The sequence below is a fragment of the Balaenoptera acutorostrata genome, chromosome 5, assembly GCF_949987535.1.
Source record: "Balaenoptera acutorostrata chromosome 5, mBalAcu1.1, whole genome shotgun sequence".
Taxonomy (NCBI): Eukaryota; Metazoa; Chordata; class Mammalia; order Artiodactyla; family Balaenopteridae; genus Balaenoptera; species Balaenoptera acutorostrata.
Genome location: NC_080068.1, coordinates 67,418,800 through 67,437,427, shown reverse-complemented (window position 1 = coordinate 67,437,427; position 18,628 = coordinate 67,418,800). Strand labels below are relative to the sequence as shown.

Genomic DNA, 18,628 nt, shown 5'->3' with positions numbered 1-18,628 from the left:
AGACCTCTTATTATGAGAGATCGTTTAAAGTCTTTCCTATTTACAACTTGATGTCATGTATTCTGTTACTTGCAGCTGAGCATACCTTGGATGGACTCCTGCTTTGTTTATTTATTGTCCATCTACCCCCTTAAGCTCCAGAAGAGCAAGGAATGGACCTATTTTCTTCATTGCCATATTCCCAGTCCTAGAGCAGAGCCTGGCACAAAAATCAGCCCTTGAAAAATATTTGTCGAATGAATGAATGCCCCCAAATCTTCATTGGTTCTCTACTTCCATAGAATAAAATCCAAAGGGTTATCCTGGCATTCAAGGCCCTTCATGAGCTGGTCCCACTCAATTTACCTTTCCACCCTTATCTTTTACTTCCACAAATTATATAATTTAAGCAAACGGGACTGCTTCCTGTCCTCCCAAACACCCCCTGTGGCTTACTGATCAGAGCTTTCGTTCCAACATTCCTTCCACAGAATATGCATCTCCCCCTCCTCCACTTGGATACTTTCCTCTCACCCTTCAAGTTCCAGATCTTCCCCCATAGCACTGTCTCTGATACTCTCCAGGAACAAATAACTTTTCTATATTTCCTTTCTCTTGTGCCATTTATCACTTTTAAACATTTATGATAATTATTTGGTGTACTCATCTCTATTAGATTATAAGCTTCTTGAGGATAGGAAATCCACCCTCCCAAGAAACAGATACCATGCTTTGCTCCAGTAGGTACCTAGTAAATTTCTCTTTGTGAGTAAAGAAATGAATAACATTAAAGTAAGCCCATTTAAAAAATAATTTGGAGGCAGGAATGGATGCTGACTCTCATGAAAACAAAGGTCTGAATGAATGGCAGGAGGGGAAAGAAAGGAGGGAAAGAGACTTGTTGGAAGTGTCAGGAGAAAGCACGGGTGCTTTTTCTCTTGCCGATGACAGCAAAGTTCTTAATGGAAGATGATCCCAATCAATAGAGCCAGACAGCTGATTTATGTAACGGAATCAAGCTGAAGTAGTGGTCTTCCTCTGCAGAGTTATGTGAAAGGGGAAAAGGTTACTAGACTAGGGAGACCAGCGGACTCCACAAGTGTATCTGCTGGTGTTCATAAATATGTTCCCCATCCACAAACCACAGGAGAGCTCCAGAGAGCAGCCTCCTTGATCCTGGATGCTGGAGAGTGACAGCGGAGCTGATGCCGCTGCTGTATTTTGGCTGCCGCCGCTGCTGCCACTGGGCAGATACCGCAGTGAGGGGTCTGACCGCTCTGAGTGCTCTCGGGAGCCTGGGTCTGGCTAGGAATGAGAAGTTGAAAGTGAGGGTTGGGAGGTGGGCAGGACTCACCGAGGAACTGCAAACCAAAACAAGAAATCTAGAGAGCAGAAGGAGAGAAAGAGTGAGCTGGAGCCAAGACCTCAGGCCAAGTGGAACTGGAGGAAATGTCATCATTGGTAAAGGAGGACTTGCAGAAGAAACTGTTTAAGCCACTCTCGCAGAATCTGTACGAGTTTATTGAAATAGAGTTCTCGGTCCAGGACAGGTATTACCTCTGTGTGTCAGGTAATCTGTTCTTTCTGTTATCATTTCAAAATGTAAATAACCCCAAGATGGTTGGGTGGTAGAAGGACATTTTTGGGTGTTTATTTTCCTATGCAATAACAGCACATGTATCTTCTTGTGATAGAACTTAACTATGCGAAGATTAAGAATTTGGATTCTACAGAATTTTTTTAAGTGCTAAAATGGAAGACAAAAAAATATTGTATTAAGAATATTTTGGTTAATTGTTCAGAAATGAAACTGGGTATGTGCTTTTGCTGATTTGATTATTTAGTCTCCAGTCTTTTATTTAATTCACTTGCATGGCATGCGATTTTCTTGTGTAAGAGCTTGTTTTAAAAAATTCAACGGAGAGGTCTCTATATATTTTAAAACATATTGGAGAATTGAGTTATACAGCTCTATTTCCAACAAATCTGGACAACTAGGGTTCTCTCTTTTCATGCTAGGAAAGAAAAAAAAAAAGACCTTAGATTTTCTTCTGAGGCTTATTTAGACTTCCTGGTGGCTTATTTTGAAAAGAGAAATGATCTTTTAAAAATTCTTTCTCACAGTATGCTCACAGAAACAATATTTTAATGGTAGAAATTAGTTCATGAAGATGGAACTTTAAGGAAATGTTCTTTAAACTAATTAAAATATTTTCCCTCATATTTTAAAAATTCATGAAAATTGTCCAAATGTAGGAATAAGCTTTTGCACTTAATTATGATTTACCTAACCTGTAATTTTTGTGCTGAATTTAGACAGAAATTCTTGTGCCATTATTGAATTTAATATACAGCATTTCCTTTTCCCAATCCATGCTTTTTAATAGTTTTCAGGGGCTTCGGAGGAAAGAGCTTAGAAACTCTAAGTTTTCATTGTAGACTTTGCTTTTTAAGGCACACAGTTCAGCATTTTCAGAAAATTTGTTATAATTCCTTTCCTGATAATTTGCTTAGAAGAACTTTCAAAAGTTGTCAAGAGGGGGTACTATAAGGGAAGTAGAACATCTTTAAAGAAAGTGCTAAGAACTCTTTAAAATTCTGTAATTCCTAATAAGTATACTAATATTTACTTAAAAATAAGAATACTAACATTTATGTAATACGTTACCTAGCATATTTTGCCAAATAAATAAAAAGTGTAAGGCTTAGCATATCAGCAAGGTACAAAACTTAATCAGTCCAGGAAAAAGAAAGAAATCAAATGGAAAAAAGGTCAAATGAAACAATTTTAGAAACTGTATTATATTCAAACGATCAGATCACTATATCTCAAAGTATCTTGACTTAATATATTAGAGAATATGCTTATTCCAACATTAAAATTTAATAATTTTATACCTATTATAATCCTACTTTATAAAGCTAATTACTAATCACATAACATTAGTGTATACGTGTTTTTTAAGAAACTTATAAAAAATAAAACAATCAATAATGCATATTTATTTACCAGGCATTATTTACATCTAATTTACCACATGTATCTTAATGCCCATCTCCAACTATATAATTAACTTGTTCTATCTGGCATGGAAAAAAAACCCAAAACACTCCTACAATTAAATTTTTGGAAAGGGATGTAATTTTTTTCCCAATATCCTCAAGTTCTGAGAAAGACACTGTGGGCTGGGGTCACCTGCTGTCTGTTTTCATAAATGACATGAATCCTTTTAACCAGGATTGGACAACAAGGGGTTGGCATTGTTAACACGTGTGAAGGCAACCTCTTTAGGGTTCAATGTTTTCACCTGGACAATGACCACAGAAAGTAGGTGATCACTTTCATTAGTAAAATTCAATGATTCTGTCATGTTAGAAGCAAAGGAAAAACAAGGTTCTCTTAGATGTGAGAAAGAGAAGACAATATTGTGATATTCCAGGTAAAAGTTAACATTATAAGTCATGTTCACTCACCAACTTTATGACTCCTCTACACATCACATCCATCAACTTGAGAGCACTTTCCCCAAATGTGGCCTCTCTTTATGACCATTTCAAATGCAATTAGACGGAACAGTAATTTAAAATAAAGTCAGTGTGATGCTTGCTAGTCCTAAATCTTTGACTATGCTTTACTCAGAAAATCTCCATTGATAGGAATCAAGCAGGCCATATCTCAACTGTTGAGGCAGGTAACTCCAGGTTTTGAATGTTGACCACCTTCTGGGAGGAGGGAGACATATAGTTATGATTTCCTCTTTATATCCTATAATCCAGCAGTTCTAAATTTGTGAGAATCAAGTCTAGAGTAGTTAAATCCCATCATGCATTTCTCAAATTAAAAAAGATATGTTTAAATAAGTTAAACTTTCTATTTATCCAATCAGAGTCTGCCTTTTGCAGGGGTCTCACAACCAGATGATTGTGATTTACTGTTGCCTTGATAACTTACTTGGTCAATATTAAAAAGCAGATGTCTTAAATTCTGTCTCCCTCTCTGAAGTTTGGTAGGATTTACATTGGGGATTTCCTGGCACCTCGGTCTCCTCCCACGTCAGGGTTTACATGGTCATTTCCCCTTGAAATTAGCTTCCCCTAGCCTAGAACATCATTATCCCTGGCTGTTAAAAGCGGCAACTTCTTAGGAAGGAGGGAGGAGCTCTATAAAGTACGGGAACAAGAAAGGGACAAGTCAGTTGTGCAGTGATGAGAATGCAAATGAGTTAAAGAAATTCTGAAGGACTTGAAATCGCATGTAAAGTGATTATGGCTGATTGGATGGGAAGTAGCAGGGCATGGTGGAATGGACCTTGGAAGGCTAGGAGTCCGACACAGCTGGTGTGAAACATGACTCTGCTTTGCCCACCTGCCAGCTGTGATATATGGGGCAACGCTCTGGCCTCCGTGTTGACCTCTCTGAACCAGAAATAATAACATTTACATCTACACATAGTGCTCACCTCTTAAATCCTAACGAGGGGGGAAAAATGATAAATTCTATTCCAAAAAGGGCTAGAATTTTATTCAAAATTGGAAGGTGGGGTTATATTGTTAAAATTACAGAAAAGAATGTATCTATTGTGAAAACATATGCTGAAGTATTTATTTATAAATAGTATATGCTGTAAATAAATATTTATAATAAAAATAAAATATACAGTAAACATATGGAAGTATGTATATTTCTATTTTATAAATAAAAATTGTATACATATTCTGATACAGATTTAAGTATTCACATATATTTAGAAAATATTCTCCATTCACAGGTAATTAATTTGAAAATAAATGGCATTTGCTAGAATTATGAAGATAGTATGCATAAATTCTCCATACCTATTACATTTTGATGCCAAAAAAGAACTTCTTCTCTGTGAACCGGAGAAATGAATAATTTTGTGAAATCATTTATACTGTTCACAATAAGAGTGTTAAATAAGAATAAGTTAACAAGAAGAGGAAACAAAATACTAGAGACTGGGTGGCTTATAAACAACAAACATTTATTTCTCACAGTTCTGGAGGCTGGGAAGTCCAAGAACATGGTGCCTGCAGATTCGGTGTCTGGTGGGGATCTGCGTCCTCATAGACCACCTTTTTCTCCCTCTAACTTTGCAGGGTGGAAAGGGCAAGGGAGCTCTCTGGGGTCTTTTTATAGGGACACTAATCCCATTCATGAGGGCTCTGCCCTCATGACCTAATCACCTCTGAAAGACCCCACCTCCTACTACCATAACCTTGGGGGTTAGGATTTCAACATAGGAATTGAGGGGAAGGAGGGACAAACATTGAATCTAGAGTACCCAGTATTGCCCCCAAATCGATGTGATTAAAATATTTCTATAAAAATTATTTGAAAGTTACTTTTTTGATGAAATCAGTAATAGCATTCTCAACAACCCCAAGATGTCACCAATACATTGAAACATTTTCACTGAGGCTTCTTGTCTTTGATATCTCATGGTAGTTTTTCCCTATTACTTAATTTCAATGATGAAAACAATTATGTAACACTGGGATTGTAAAATGACAGTGGTTTATGTATTTAAAGTTCTTCTGTGCAGTTTACTCGTGGGCTACTATTTTTCCTGTTCTGCCAAATTATATTGGTTCACTTGGCCAATCTTCTTTCCACTTAGCCTCATGAATAATAGTGACTATTTCGCCGTGATAATAGAGGCAGTTATTAACAACAATGTTTATTTTGAAATTAAAAGTGAAGATAAGTTGTTAGTGTGAAGTTAAGATGGTTGTTCTGAAAATGTTAACTAAAATAGTGAAACTGGAGCAGGTTCATTCTGAAAGTCCCTGGGTCTATAGATATCACTAAATCATAATTAGATAGCGGCCCATCTGATGTTACGGAAACCAACTCTGTAACATTTTGACTATATAAACACATTTCTGTTTTAAGACAACGTGATGTTTCCACTTTGCCACTGCATTAATGTGAATACGGCCATTTAATTTTAGCTGGCAGCAGAACTCAAGTATGGAACTTAGGGATTGGGTCCACTCCAGCCTGAGCAGACTTTGACTCTTGGCTAAAGACAGTTCTTGGAAGCTCTTGGCTACAGAGGAGACTATTTTGCCAAATTAAGGAGGTTGTACCGTCTCTGTGCTGCATCACTGTATCAAAAGGTTAACTTTTAAAGCGAGCATTTTATTTTCTTAGTTTGTTATTAGTGGGACAGTGACCATTAATGTAAGAAAACTTGATGACTGGTAGATCCTACCTTCTTAACATCTCTTTCTTCATTCCCTCCCTCCCACCCATCCTTTACAGAACTGCCCGAGAAAACTTTCTAAAATGTAAAGCTCAGCCTGACCACTTAACGTCCTTCAGCGACAACACTCTTCGCCCTCGTCAATGTCCCCACAAACAGAGCTTTCAGGATAATATTTGAATTCCTTAGCGTAGCATTCTAGACCATTCAGGAACCAGCTTCTGCCTACCCTGATTCCTACCACCTATTCACCCCTTCCCTTCATGCCAGCAATACTAAATGCCTGTAAGGACTCAAAAGATTCAAGTATTTTACGCTTTTGTCCACATGCTGTTCCAGAACTCCCTTTACCCCTTTCTTCATTCTGCTAACTCCCATGGTCCTTTACAACTCAGATAACCTCCTTCAAGAAGCTCTCTCTGACCCCTAGTGGGATGAAGATGTCCCTTCTCCATGTTCCTATAAGACCCTGTCCATGCCTCATTCACAGCACTTGATGGTGTATTTTCTCTCTGAAGCCCCACTCTCTGTAATCTCAGCAAGAGCAGGAATGGTGTCATAGGGGAATGCATTTTTTCAATGCCTAGCCCAGGGCTTTGTACAAAAGGGGCACTCAAATACTTATCAAATTAATGAAACAAATCAGTGGGTCTACAGCCAATTAGCTGGTTATCATAACATGTAGATGAGGCAGTGGAATTTGCTTCAAATGATATTTTTATACAGTATCCAGTTATTTCTCCCCATCCCCATCCTCTCCCACTTCCTAAGTCGCCAGTGAGACAGCTAGCCAGAACAAGAACATTATTATTCGGTTCTGAGGTAGAGCCTTTGTCTGGACAGACAATTACCTCCTAGTGGAAGGAACTGCCTCCAAAATCTTGTCCTTAGTAAGTATGACAGAATCAACCATGCTTCCACTTCAACACACCAGCCTAATGGCTTCTTTTCTCTTTTCCTTTCCTCTTCCCAAAGCTAACATCTAGACCAGTGGAAGTGGACCTTTTTTAGGGTTGGGGAAGTGTACACGGGCAGAAACCCACCAAATTTTGCACAGTTTCAGGAGACTCACAGTCTCTGAGCCAGTTTCCTTACCCAGGGTTAAGATCTTCCACACTGGGTCCCCTCCAGGACATGCCCCTCAATCACTCCTTTTGTCCTCAAAATATGCAATCACTCCTCTTCCAAACTCTTGGAATATGTGATCTAAATCATAGCCTTTATTCTCTTATCTCTCTTTCTAAACCCTACCTAACATAAGAACTGGCGCATAGTACACACTCAGTATGGTTAGTCCATGAAGGAGCCCTCTACAAGCTGTTTTCTGCCCTCCCCATTCTAGAGAAACTGCCCTCAGGGAAGAAATCAATGATCTTCCCCAAGTCAGATTCAGTGCCAGGACTGAACAAAGTTACCCAACAAAGTAACTTCATGGGATTGTCTCCAACTCTTGAAATTCTCTGTCCTCTTGATTTCCGTAGCATTGCACTGTTGGGCTTGTCTCTTTTCTGATGGGCCCTTCTTAGACCTCTCTGCTGGCACCTTTTTTTTCTCTACTCTGTTTCCCCTCTTTCCTCTGCTCTTTTCCCTATAAACCTAGTTTTGGAAACCTGTCCACACAGAAAAATCCCAAGTCTGTATCTTCATTCCTAAACTATAAACTTCCATCATCTCCTTCTCTTCTGAGATAGTTTATGGAGCTCATCTGTACATCAAAGACTAAATTCACTATTCCGCCCAACCATGCTTACGTATTTGGTTTCCATCCAGTGTTGTGAATGCCTCATTTAAAATCTAACTTAGATTTACCACTTCTATTTCCATTGCCTACATCCTATGCCTAGATTCCAACAACAGCCTCAAAAACAAAACAAGACAAAAATGGAAACAATTACTATAAACCAGGCACTATCCTAAGTCATTTATAGACTTTAATCTTTATACCCTATGGGTTTGTATCACTATGATGTCCACTTTACAACATGAGAAAACTGAGGTTTAATCTCTCTAGAGATTAAATAATGAGATTACAGACCACACTGTAAGTGGTGTCATGATTTGAATCCGGAATGTTTAATGCCAGAGCCCACTAAGACACACTGCCTCTTCTAGGGACCTCCAGTTCTTCTTTCTTTTCTTCTTCAATGTATCCTGGGCATCACTGATTCCAGAAAAATACTCCTTCAACAGGACACAACTGTATTAGTCTCCTGCTCAAGGAGGAAAGAGACTTACTGAACATGTGTTACAGTATGAGCTTTCACTGAACTCCTGACATAGTGCTCTCTTCTTAGATTTGTCAACCTGCTCAGACTCCCTTCTCTGGGAGACTGAGCTCAGCTCCATCATGAAGTCTAAGCTCAACTGGTTGCCTTAATTTCAGTATCACCTGTACTTACAGAGGATACTCCCTCCACCAGTCCCAACTCTGGAGCCCTCAATGTCCAGGCCAGATTCCAATCCCTCCCATCAGAGGGGGGTTGAGACACCATGAGACCACAGTGGTTTCTGTCACTTTTCAAAACATTTTCACAACCTGGTTAACTTTGTTGTCCACCATATCCTGACACCAATCAATCTATACAATCCACTGTCTCTAATCTTACCTGGTGAAGTTCAGGGTCTATTGTCTACTCATTTTGTCATACTGTCCTTCACCTAGAAATGCCGTCAGTATCATCCTTGCCTTTACTAATTTTAAAGCTCTATCTCCAATTCTATTTCTTCCATAATTCTTTCCTTAACTATTCAAATCCTCTCCCTTCTTAGAACTTCTGTTGAACATATAGTCTGTTCCATATTGCTTATCTATCACTATGATTATACTGTAATATATTGTTTTAATCTTCTTAACTAGGAGGTCATGCCAAAGTGATGCTTTCCAGAACCAAAAGAAAGTCTTCCCCAAAGACAAATTCCAGTCTTATTCTTAGAAGACAGAACCAGCTTATAACTCTCCAAGTGACATCATCCATCTTGAAAGTTTAAGATATTCAATTCCCACTGCCACCTCTTTATAATATACATGCATTCCTTCATATTATATATTTTATGTGACACATGTGTGTTAGCCTTGTCTCTTCAACAAAACCATAAGTTTCCAGAGGGCAGGGACCATGTCTCATACTTGTACCCCCTGTGGCATTTGTAATAGTTCTATCAGGCAAATAGTGGATACCCAGTAAATACTCCCTTGGGAACTCATTGATAACTTTCAGTCCAGGAACTCTAACATCAAATGTTGATTCTTCTAATGTGTTCATATGAGACCAAACACAATGATTTTAAGACCAGGAAATTATTTCCCTCATGTTGTTCACATAAAATAAGCAATGATTTTCCCATATCTTTCAAAGTACAGCACTAAAGTTTTTTGTCTCGATGGCACATTTTGAATACTAGGATTTTGTATACACACTACAGAGGATTAAAAATTTCAAACAATACCAAATAGGTCAGTAGTTGCTGTTTTGCAAGCACTCTTACATCAAAAATCTCACAGCAACTTTTAAAAAAAAAGTGTGCACAAGTATTTGCATGGTCAGTCTTCAACAGTGGGTTGCTGTGTGAGCAGAACTGTTTACTTTCCTGACCTCATTTTCTTATATTGTCATAAATTAAAATTCCAACTTGTTCTGGTAAATACTTTGGCACTGACTGTATGCTCACACTAAGCCTCCTATTTCCTGCCCTGAGTTGAACTCTATCCTCCACCACAAAGCTCAGAGCTGAAAGCACAGAGCTCGGTGTTCTATCTGACAGACATTACCGCGGCTGTATGTGACCACAATTGCAGCAAAAATAAAGTTAACACACTGAGGAAATTTGAGGGCATACTCATGAAGCTTCAGATACCTCAGGGTTCATAACCGGGGTGCAGATACAATGTACGTTCAAGCTTATTATAGGAAAAGGAGATTCATAAATACTGAAAAGTATGATGATGAATAATTTATTATCTTCTAAGAGTCTATGTAAACGAAGTGTTTTTCTGTCCTACAGTGACCAAAAATGAAGAAGTAAAAATAGTTATGGTGAAACACTACAGAATAGGTTTAGATGAAAAATATGAAGTAACCAAAAAGTGGTCTTTGAACGATCTGCGGATGATCGATGGAAAAGAAGCAGATACAGTAAGTGTTATGTTTTGTAAGGGAGATGTGGGATCAATATGCTGGAGACCTTTATGGTTAATATCTTACTTCATATATTTTTGGCACGTACTGAGTGTTAAAATGACATATTATTCTTAAGTGGTACAGTTTAATCTACTGGGATGACCTACTGGTTTGTTTGTTCTGTTTTTATGAGTTTAAATTTGAATTTTGTCTATTAGATTTAAAGCATCTTTCCCAAGGTCTTCTTTTTTTTTTTTTAATTTTATTTATTTATTTATGGCTGTGTTGGGTCTTCGTTTCTGTGTGAGGGCTTTCTCTAGTTGTGGCAAGCGGGGGCCACTCTTCATCGCGGTGCGCGGGCCTCTCACTGTCGCGGCCTCTCTTGTTGCGGAGCACAGGCTCCAGACGCGCAGGCTCAGTAATTGTGGCTCACGGGCTTAGTTGCTCCGCGGCATGTGGGATCTTCCCAGACCAGGGCTCGAACCCGTGTCCCCTGCATTGGCAGGCAGACTCCCAACCACTGCGCCACCAGGGAAGCCCCCAAGGTCTTCTTAACAGGTTAAACACAATCTTCCAGTCAGTTCTGAAACTTTAAATATCTGATGCTTCCACCCCATTCTCAGATTCCCCATGGAGTAAAGTCGTACTCATGTCCCCCTGCCCTATAACCCCATTGCACAGTGGATGTAAATAATCCAACAATCTGCAACTGTTGGCTTACTCTGTCTCCCCTCTGGATAAAAAACTGTAACCATTCCTTTTCATCTTTTATTGTAGCCTTCTGCCTGGCAGTTATCAGGGACTCAATAAATATTTCTGTTATTGTTGGATGAATTAGAATTTAAGCTCTTTTATTCTTAATCTGATTAAATGCCATATTCTTAGGTTGGCCTATTGTTCCTACCTATCAAATCTTCTAATATTTTGATTTTTTAATATTCACTATAGTATGATACAGATTTAATGTGCACAGCATTTAGGACTTCATTCAAGTCAATAATAAAAATGATGAAGCAGGCAGGGCTAAGTGCATACCTCTAGGTAATTGATAGGTTATCATTACTACTACTATTATTACCACTACTAGTAGTACTGCTACCTGCTACCATCTCACACTCAGTAAACTCTTACCAGATGACAGGAACCACGAAAAGCTCTTTCCATATATAACTTCACATAACTGTCACAAAAATCCCATGAATTAGATTCTATCATTACTCCTGATTTACAGATGAGGAAAATGAGACATAAAGAGATTAACTGACTTGCCTAAGGTCAAATAACTACTCTAGAGATGGAACTAGACTTTACCTCCAAATCTATCAATTTGTCTTCTTTGGTCTGGTTGTTTGTCATCTCTACAAATTTGTGTATTCAGTCATTCACTGAGAATTTATGGTATACCAGGCTCTGCTAGGCTCTGAGGATACAGTGGTAAGTTAGATGGACACAAGCTCTTAACTCTGCCACTTAATTCTGCCTTATTAATTATCTAGTCTGAATATCTAAATTTTTCCCTTAAGATCTTTACTGAAATCAATATGTTACCTGCTATTATCTTATCACCTAGGAATCCTATTTTTAAAATTTGGTGTGTTTGGCATGACCTCTTGGTGAAAGCATGCTGGATTTCATTGCTTTCTTTCCTAAGTAATCACATAGCATTTTTCTGACAATATATTCTACCTAAATGTTCAACACTTAGGAAATAGTTAAATATATTTTTTCATGTCAATATGCCGGAACATTACATGGTCATTAAAAGTCATGTTTCCAAAAGAATACCTCAGAACACAATTGTTCACCATTTAATAAGTTTTTTAAAAGTCAGCTGAATACAAAACTTTTCTATAATATTATCTCATTTTACATATTTAATTTATCATAGTATTGAAAATTGAAAGCTGAACCTTAAATTTTAATACAAAAAATATGTATGTGGGTATGTAAATGTATATATGAAACTAATCAGTACTTTAACAATAATTATCTCTGTATCATAGGAGTACAAATTTTTAAAGTATTTTCTTCTATATGCTTTTAGGTATTTGCCAAAATTTCTATACTGCATTGAATTTTATCACAAGTCAGTGTCAAGTTCACTAATCTGTAGTTTAAAGAATTAATCATGCCCACCTCTTTTTTTGACCATTTTCTTATTTTTTTCTCAAGTGCTCAAGTGAATGTACAATTTATTTAACATTCAAACTTCATTAAGACATGTGCAATATGGCAATTTTACTGGGGGTTTAACCCTATCTAGGATGATTGCTTGCTGGGGCTTAGCAACAGGGTCCAACTTAGCACTAATTAAATACTTTATTGAATAAATATAATACCAAACAAAATGCATTCAAATGCTTTCTTAAAAAAATCAATTTTAAAGGGCTTTCTAATCAGGCTAATGACAAACACAATAAAGGTAGATATGCTAGTTTAACATAATTGGCTGATTTTATACAGCCAATTATACAGCACTTATATCTTTTAGTCTGCAAGTATATTATTAAATGATAGAGAACATCTAATATAACCATTTCTACAGAACTAGGAAATAAATTTCTAAGAAAGAAAGATTTTATAGACTCCATCTTTTATACCCACCCCAACAGTAATACCCCAAATATTACTGTCATAATTATTTTCTATAAGCTTGGTCAGTGCCCAGGATGTATTAATCAAGCCTGTCAGCTTAGATTCATTGGACGCAGCTAGCTCTGCTCTATTTTCTCCTCACCTTTCTGGCCTTTAATTCCATCTCTATGTTGTTAATTATTCCCTTTCCCATTTGAAGATTGTTATCTTTCATAGTGAACTAGATACAAAAGGGAAATTGAGTATTTCTATTTTTCTGATCACTTTAGGGCCTAAAATATTAAATTGCCAGAAGAAAACCTATAATATCCAAAGAGTAGTTCTTTTAAATATTTCTTTTCTGTGGATGAAGTAAAAATATCTCAGTTGTTCTGGGAATTACCACTCGCCCTCCCTCTTGTAATTGAATCCTCAGGAGTCAATTTATTATATTTTTCTCGATAGCAATGTTTTAAATAGAGCTATTTCAAGCCAAAAGTTGTCAACTTTAAAATGGAATGGAATTGAAATTGAAGTCAATTTATAAAGCAGAAATCAGAATGACTGGGGATTTGGAGACTGACGTGGTGCAACAGAAGAGAGAATGATGTAGCAGGAAATGGGGTTGGGCTGAGTGAGAGCTTAGTCCTTGTCTTGGCTCTGCCAATAACTACATGTGTGGCCTGGGCTTCACCCCTCTGGAAACTATTATTCACTATTACATTACATTATATTACATTATATTTAATCTACTATAAACAAGGGATTACTGAATGAACTATGAGATTCCCTTTTAGCGCTATCAAAAGAAAGAAAGAGAAAGGAAGGGGGAGACAGAGGGAGAGAGGAAGGGAGGGAGGGCAGGAGGGAGGAAGGAAGGAAGGGACAGATGGACGAACTTGTATTCTATGTTCATGCCTGTTTAGGCTTCAATTATCAGGCTAATGGAAAAACTTAATCCTCTCCAAGTATCTCAAAAGAACAAAGGATATTTTCTACATGATAAGGAGTAAATGTTTCTGTGAGGAAACTACATAAGGAGTATGATTAGTATCTGGTGATGGAATGGGTGTGATTTCCTTTCATTGAGATTCTCTAAAGAACTGTCCTTCAATCTGCAATCATGACAGCTAGGAAACATTTTGCAAGGTGTGACTAGAGAACATTGTACTTAAAATCACATCACTCTTGTACATTCTTTTTCTTAAAGTATTGTTTTGTTTTTTAAAAATTTTAATAGTGTAAAGCAAGGTGATATTAACACCAGTATCACAATCTTTGGGGACAGATTTGGGAAAAGGAACTATCATTCATTAAGCTCCATACTAGTATCACAGTTTAAATGATTAATCTCATGCAAACTTCATAGCAACCCTATCTAAAAAGTGAAGGCCAAATATAATAAGTGCCCTGCCCATGATTACATCAGAGTCAAAACAGTTGGCGAACTCCAAAACCCTTGTTCTTTTTCCTGTCTCCTCTAAGAATTTTCCTATTTGAAAAAGAAATTGCAAATACATAAGTTCTTATATACAAACTTTACACACTGCATGGTAACAAGTCATTAATACTTTTGTTTGGTCTGGTCTCTCTCTGCCTCTTTATCATTTAGGGCAATGTTTACCTCCACTTCTCTTTTTATAGGATGACTTCAGATCAGTTCAACACACATTTGTTGAGAACTTAGTAGTTGCTGTGGATACACAAAAGATAAATGACTGAAAACCTCTGCCCTCAAAGAGAGTTAGGAGTTAGGCAGATAATGAATGCGAAAGCATTTTGTAAACTGAAAAGCACTTTATAAATGCAAGGCATAGTTGTTACTGCTATTAGTAACAGTAGCAATGATTATTATTTTAACATGTAGGACCTAGATCAGGTTTGATGCCTACTTTTCCCTGAAACATCTCCACTAGAAGTATACAGCCTAGAGCAATCCAGTGAGTCAGTCTTTAGTAAATTGCCAGTTTCAGTCAAATGATTTAATGATCCTTGCTATTAACTTTAAAAGTAATTCCTTGCTATTAACTCCAAAGCCAGCAAGCTGGTGATCTGTTGTATGCCAAAGGCTGATTAGCCATTCTGTATTTCCCCCTTCTACCATTGAAATAGCACAACAGACGACCTCCTAGTAGAGAAAAGGAGAAACCTTTTCTCTCCTGTGGAAATCTATAATTGGGTTTATTCTTTTCTTCCATCCCCATCCATCCTCTCAAATTCACTACCCTGGGAAGACTTGGTAACTGCACATTTTGACACATTTATTTGCATAATTGAAAAATCACAGATGCTTCAAAAATAATCTTTCTTATTGTTGTTCTTTTTAGAAGCAACATGTTTGAAATAGGTAGTTTTGGAAAGCTCATTTGTAGATTTTGGGAAAACGTTTGATACTGATACTTTACAATCAATACAACAATCAATATGAGAGAATCCAGGAAGTCTAGCTACTTTCCTGGCTACAAACAAAATCATGTCTCTCTTTTTCTTCTAGGACAATCCATTTTTTGATCTGCACTTCAAGAAAGTGTACAGTTTGGAAGCATATAGTTGTGCTTCCAAATATGCCTTTGTTCGAACTGTAAACAAGCTGAATCATGCATACCTTAAGAAGGACTTACGGATCGTGAACTTTGATTCTACTTACCTTAATGATGATTCCATTTGGTCCTCCAACAACAAGGATTGCTTGGTCCTTATGAGAATATGCTTTTATGCTTTCAATCTAGTGTGCTTGTCCCTGTGTCCCTTGCCACTCTGAATATGTATACCATGTTACTTCATCAGTGTTCTATGAAAATGGTTCCCTAAGGAAATATTGATACTCATGATTTTGTTTTTTCCCTTTATCAGTGACTACTATTTATATGAAAATAAACTGATGCTTTGTGAATTGCAGTGAAATGTGTTTCGATGCATTCATTCAACATTCTGGACTTTTGCCTATGTGTTCTTTGGTAACTTTGGAAGGAGTTGGATGGTTTTGCCTAAACTAGTATTCTACTAAGGGGTATCAAAAATTATCTTAAAAGGCCTAAATAAGTGGAAATACGTCCTGTTTTCACGGACAGGAAGATTTAATATTGTCAAGATGTCAGTACTACCCAAAGTGATCTGCAGATCAATATAATCCCTATCAAAATTCCAATGGCTTTTTTTGTAGGAATGGAAAAGTCAATAGTCAAATTCATATGGAGCTGCAAGGGACCCCACATAGACAAACAATCTTGAAAAAGAAGTACAAAGTTGGAGGACTCACACCTCCCAATTTCAAAACTTACTACAAAGGTATAGTGATCAAAGCAGTATAGTACTGGCATAAAGATAGACATACAGACGAATGGAATAGAATTGAGAGTTCAGAAATAAACTCATACATCTATGGTCAACTGATTTTTGGAAAGGATGCCAGTTCATTCAAAGGAGAAAAAATAATCTCTTCAACAGATAGTGCTGGGACAACTGGATATCTACATGCAAAATAAAGAAATTGAACCCCTTTCTTACAGCATACACAAATATCCTTAAAATGGATTAAAGATGTGAATGTAAAACCTGAGAGCATTAAACTCCTAGAAGAAAACATAGGGGTAAATCTTCAGGACCTTAGATTTGGCAATGGATTTTTATGACATCAAAAGGAAGAGCAACAAAAGAAAAATTAGATAAATTGGACTTCAACAGAGTTACTTTTGCATCAAAGAACATTATCAAGAAAGTGAAAAACAAACCTACAGAATGAAAGAAAACATTTGCAAATTGTATATCTGATAAGGGTTTAATGTAAAAAACTCCTACAACTCAGTAACAAAAAGACAAACACCTAATTCAAAGATAGACAAGAAACTTGAATAGACATCTCTGCAAAGTATACAATAAGCACAAGAAAAGAAACTCAGCAGCATGAGTCATTAGGGAAATGCAAATCAAAACCAAAATGTATCCCCCTTCACACCTACCAGGATGGCTATTTTTTAAAAACACAGAAAACAAGAAGTGTTGGCAAAGATGTGGAGAAATTGAAACCCTCATACATTGCTTATGGGAATGTAAAATGGTATAGCCATGGTGGAAAACAGTTTGACTTGTCCTCAAAAAGCTAAACACAGAATTACCAAACAACCCAGCAATTTCACTCCTAGGTATATACCCAGAGGAATTGAAAGCAAGGAGTTGAATAGATGTTTTTACACCAATATTCATTGCAGCATTATTCCCAGCAGCCGAAAGATGAAAACAATGCAAGTGTCCATCAACAGAAGAATGGATATACAAAATGTGATATATCCATACAGTGGAATATTATTCTGCCATAAAAAGCAATGAAGTTCTGATACATGCTACAACATGGATGAACATCGAAAATACGTGAAGTAAAATAAACCAGACACAAAAGGACAAATATTGTATGCTTTCACTTATATGAAATATATAGACTAGGCAAAATCAGAGACAGAAAGTAGATTAGCCATTACCAGGGGCTGGGAGGAAGAAAAAATGGGGAGTTATTACTGAATGGTTATAGAGTTTCTGTTTGGGGTGATGAAAAAGTTTTGGAAATAGATGGTGGTGATGGTTGCACAACACTGTGAATGTAATTAATGCTGCTGAATTATACATTTTTAAATGGTTAAAATGGCAAATTTAATGTTATATATATTATACCATAATTTTTTAAAATAATGTAATATGTTAAAAATAATTGAATTGTACACTTTAAATTGGTGAATTGCATGGTGTGTGAATTATACATCAATAAAAATGTTAAAAAGAAAAAAAGGACTACTTTAAATCTACTAGAAGAAAACATGGGTGAATTTTTTTATAAACTGAGAGTGGGGAAAACTCCTAGCTATCACTCAAATCTAGAAACAATGAAGAAAAATGATTAATTTAACTACATCAATATAAGAAGCCTTTGCATGAAAAGAAAAACTATATTCAATCAAACGACAAATAACAAACTGGAAAAAGTGCAAGTTATGTAGCAATACACTTATATCTTTCATATACAGATTGCTCCTAAAACTGAAGAGTTAAAAAAACTAACTACAATTTGCTGAAAAATTAGTAAAAGATACATACATAGAAAAAGAATTGCAAATGACACTTAAACATATGATAAGATGCTTAACCTTGCCCATAATAGGAGAAATACAAATTAAATATACAGTGTGATCCTGTTTCTCACCTCTCTATTGGAAAAAATTCAAAACTTTGACAATATTCAATCGGGAATGGGAAAACAGTTCCCCTCATTCACGGCTGTAGGAAATGCAAGAGAGTACAAATCTGATAGGAGAGGAATTTGAGAATATCTTGCAGAACTACGTATGCATTTATTCTTTGATATGGAAATTTTATTTTATTTCTATGACTCAAAGGTATCCCAAAGGTACTTTGGCAAAGATACAGAATGACAAATGCATAAGGCATGTGACATTGTTTGCAAGAGAGAAATATTTCAAATAGTCCGAATATCCATCTTTAGAGGAAGAGGTCTGATTGGAGGTCATTGGCATGGGGGAGGTGTTGGCGGGCTAACAAGAACCCGAGCATACTAGGTGATTGGTTAAAGGTATGTATATGGCTTTCTCTATAGTTGGTCCTAAGTCAGAAGTGGGGGCCAAAATTAGGGAAGCTGAGTTATTAATCAAGGCCTGGTCGTTTGGGGCCCATTACTACAGGGGCTATTATTAGGCTTTCTAGATTGATTGCTACAGATAGTAG

General features: G+C 36.8%; 1 protein-coding gene across 2 annotated transcripts; it reads left to right on the top strand.

The window, feature by feature from the left end:
• Window positions 1-1,428: 1,428 nt before the first annotated feature.
• EXOC1L (exocyst complex component 1 like) lies at window positions 1,429-15,659 on the top strand. 2 transcript variants are annotated; one of them, XM_028163108.1, is made up of 3 exons: window positions 1,429-1,549; window positions 10,209-10,339; window positions 15,393-15,659. In XM_028163108.1, the coding sequence occupies exons 1-3, from the start codon at window positions 1,429-1,431 to the stop codon at window positions 15,657-15,659; spliced, it is 519 nt and encodes a 172-aa protein (XP_028018909.1). The 2 variants fall into 2 exon arrangements, with proteins under 2 accessions (XP_028018909.1, XP_028018910.1); XM_028163109.1 differs by lacking the exon at window positions 1,429-1,549 and adding an exon at window positions 10,020-10,093.
• Window positions 15,660-18,628: the final 2,969 nt, after the last annotated feature.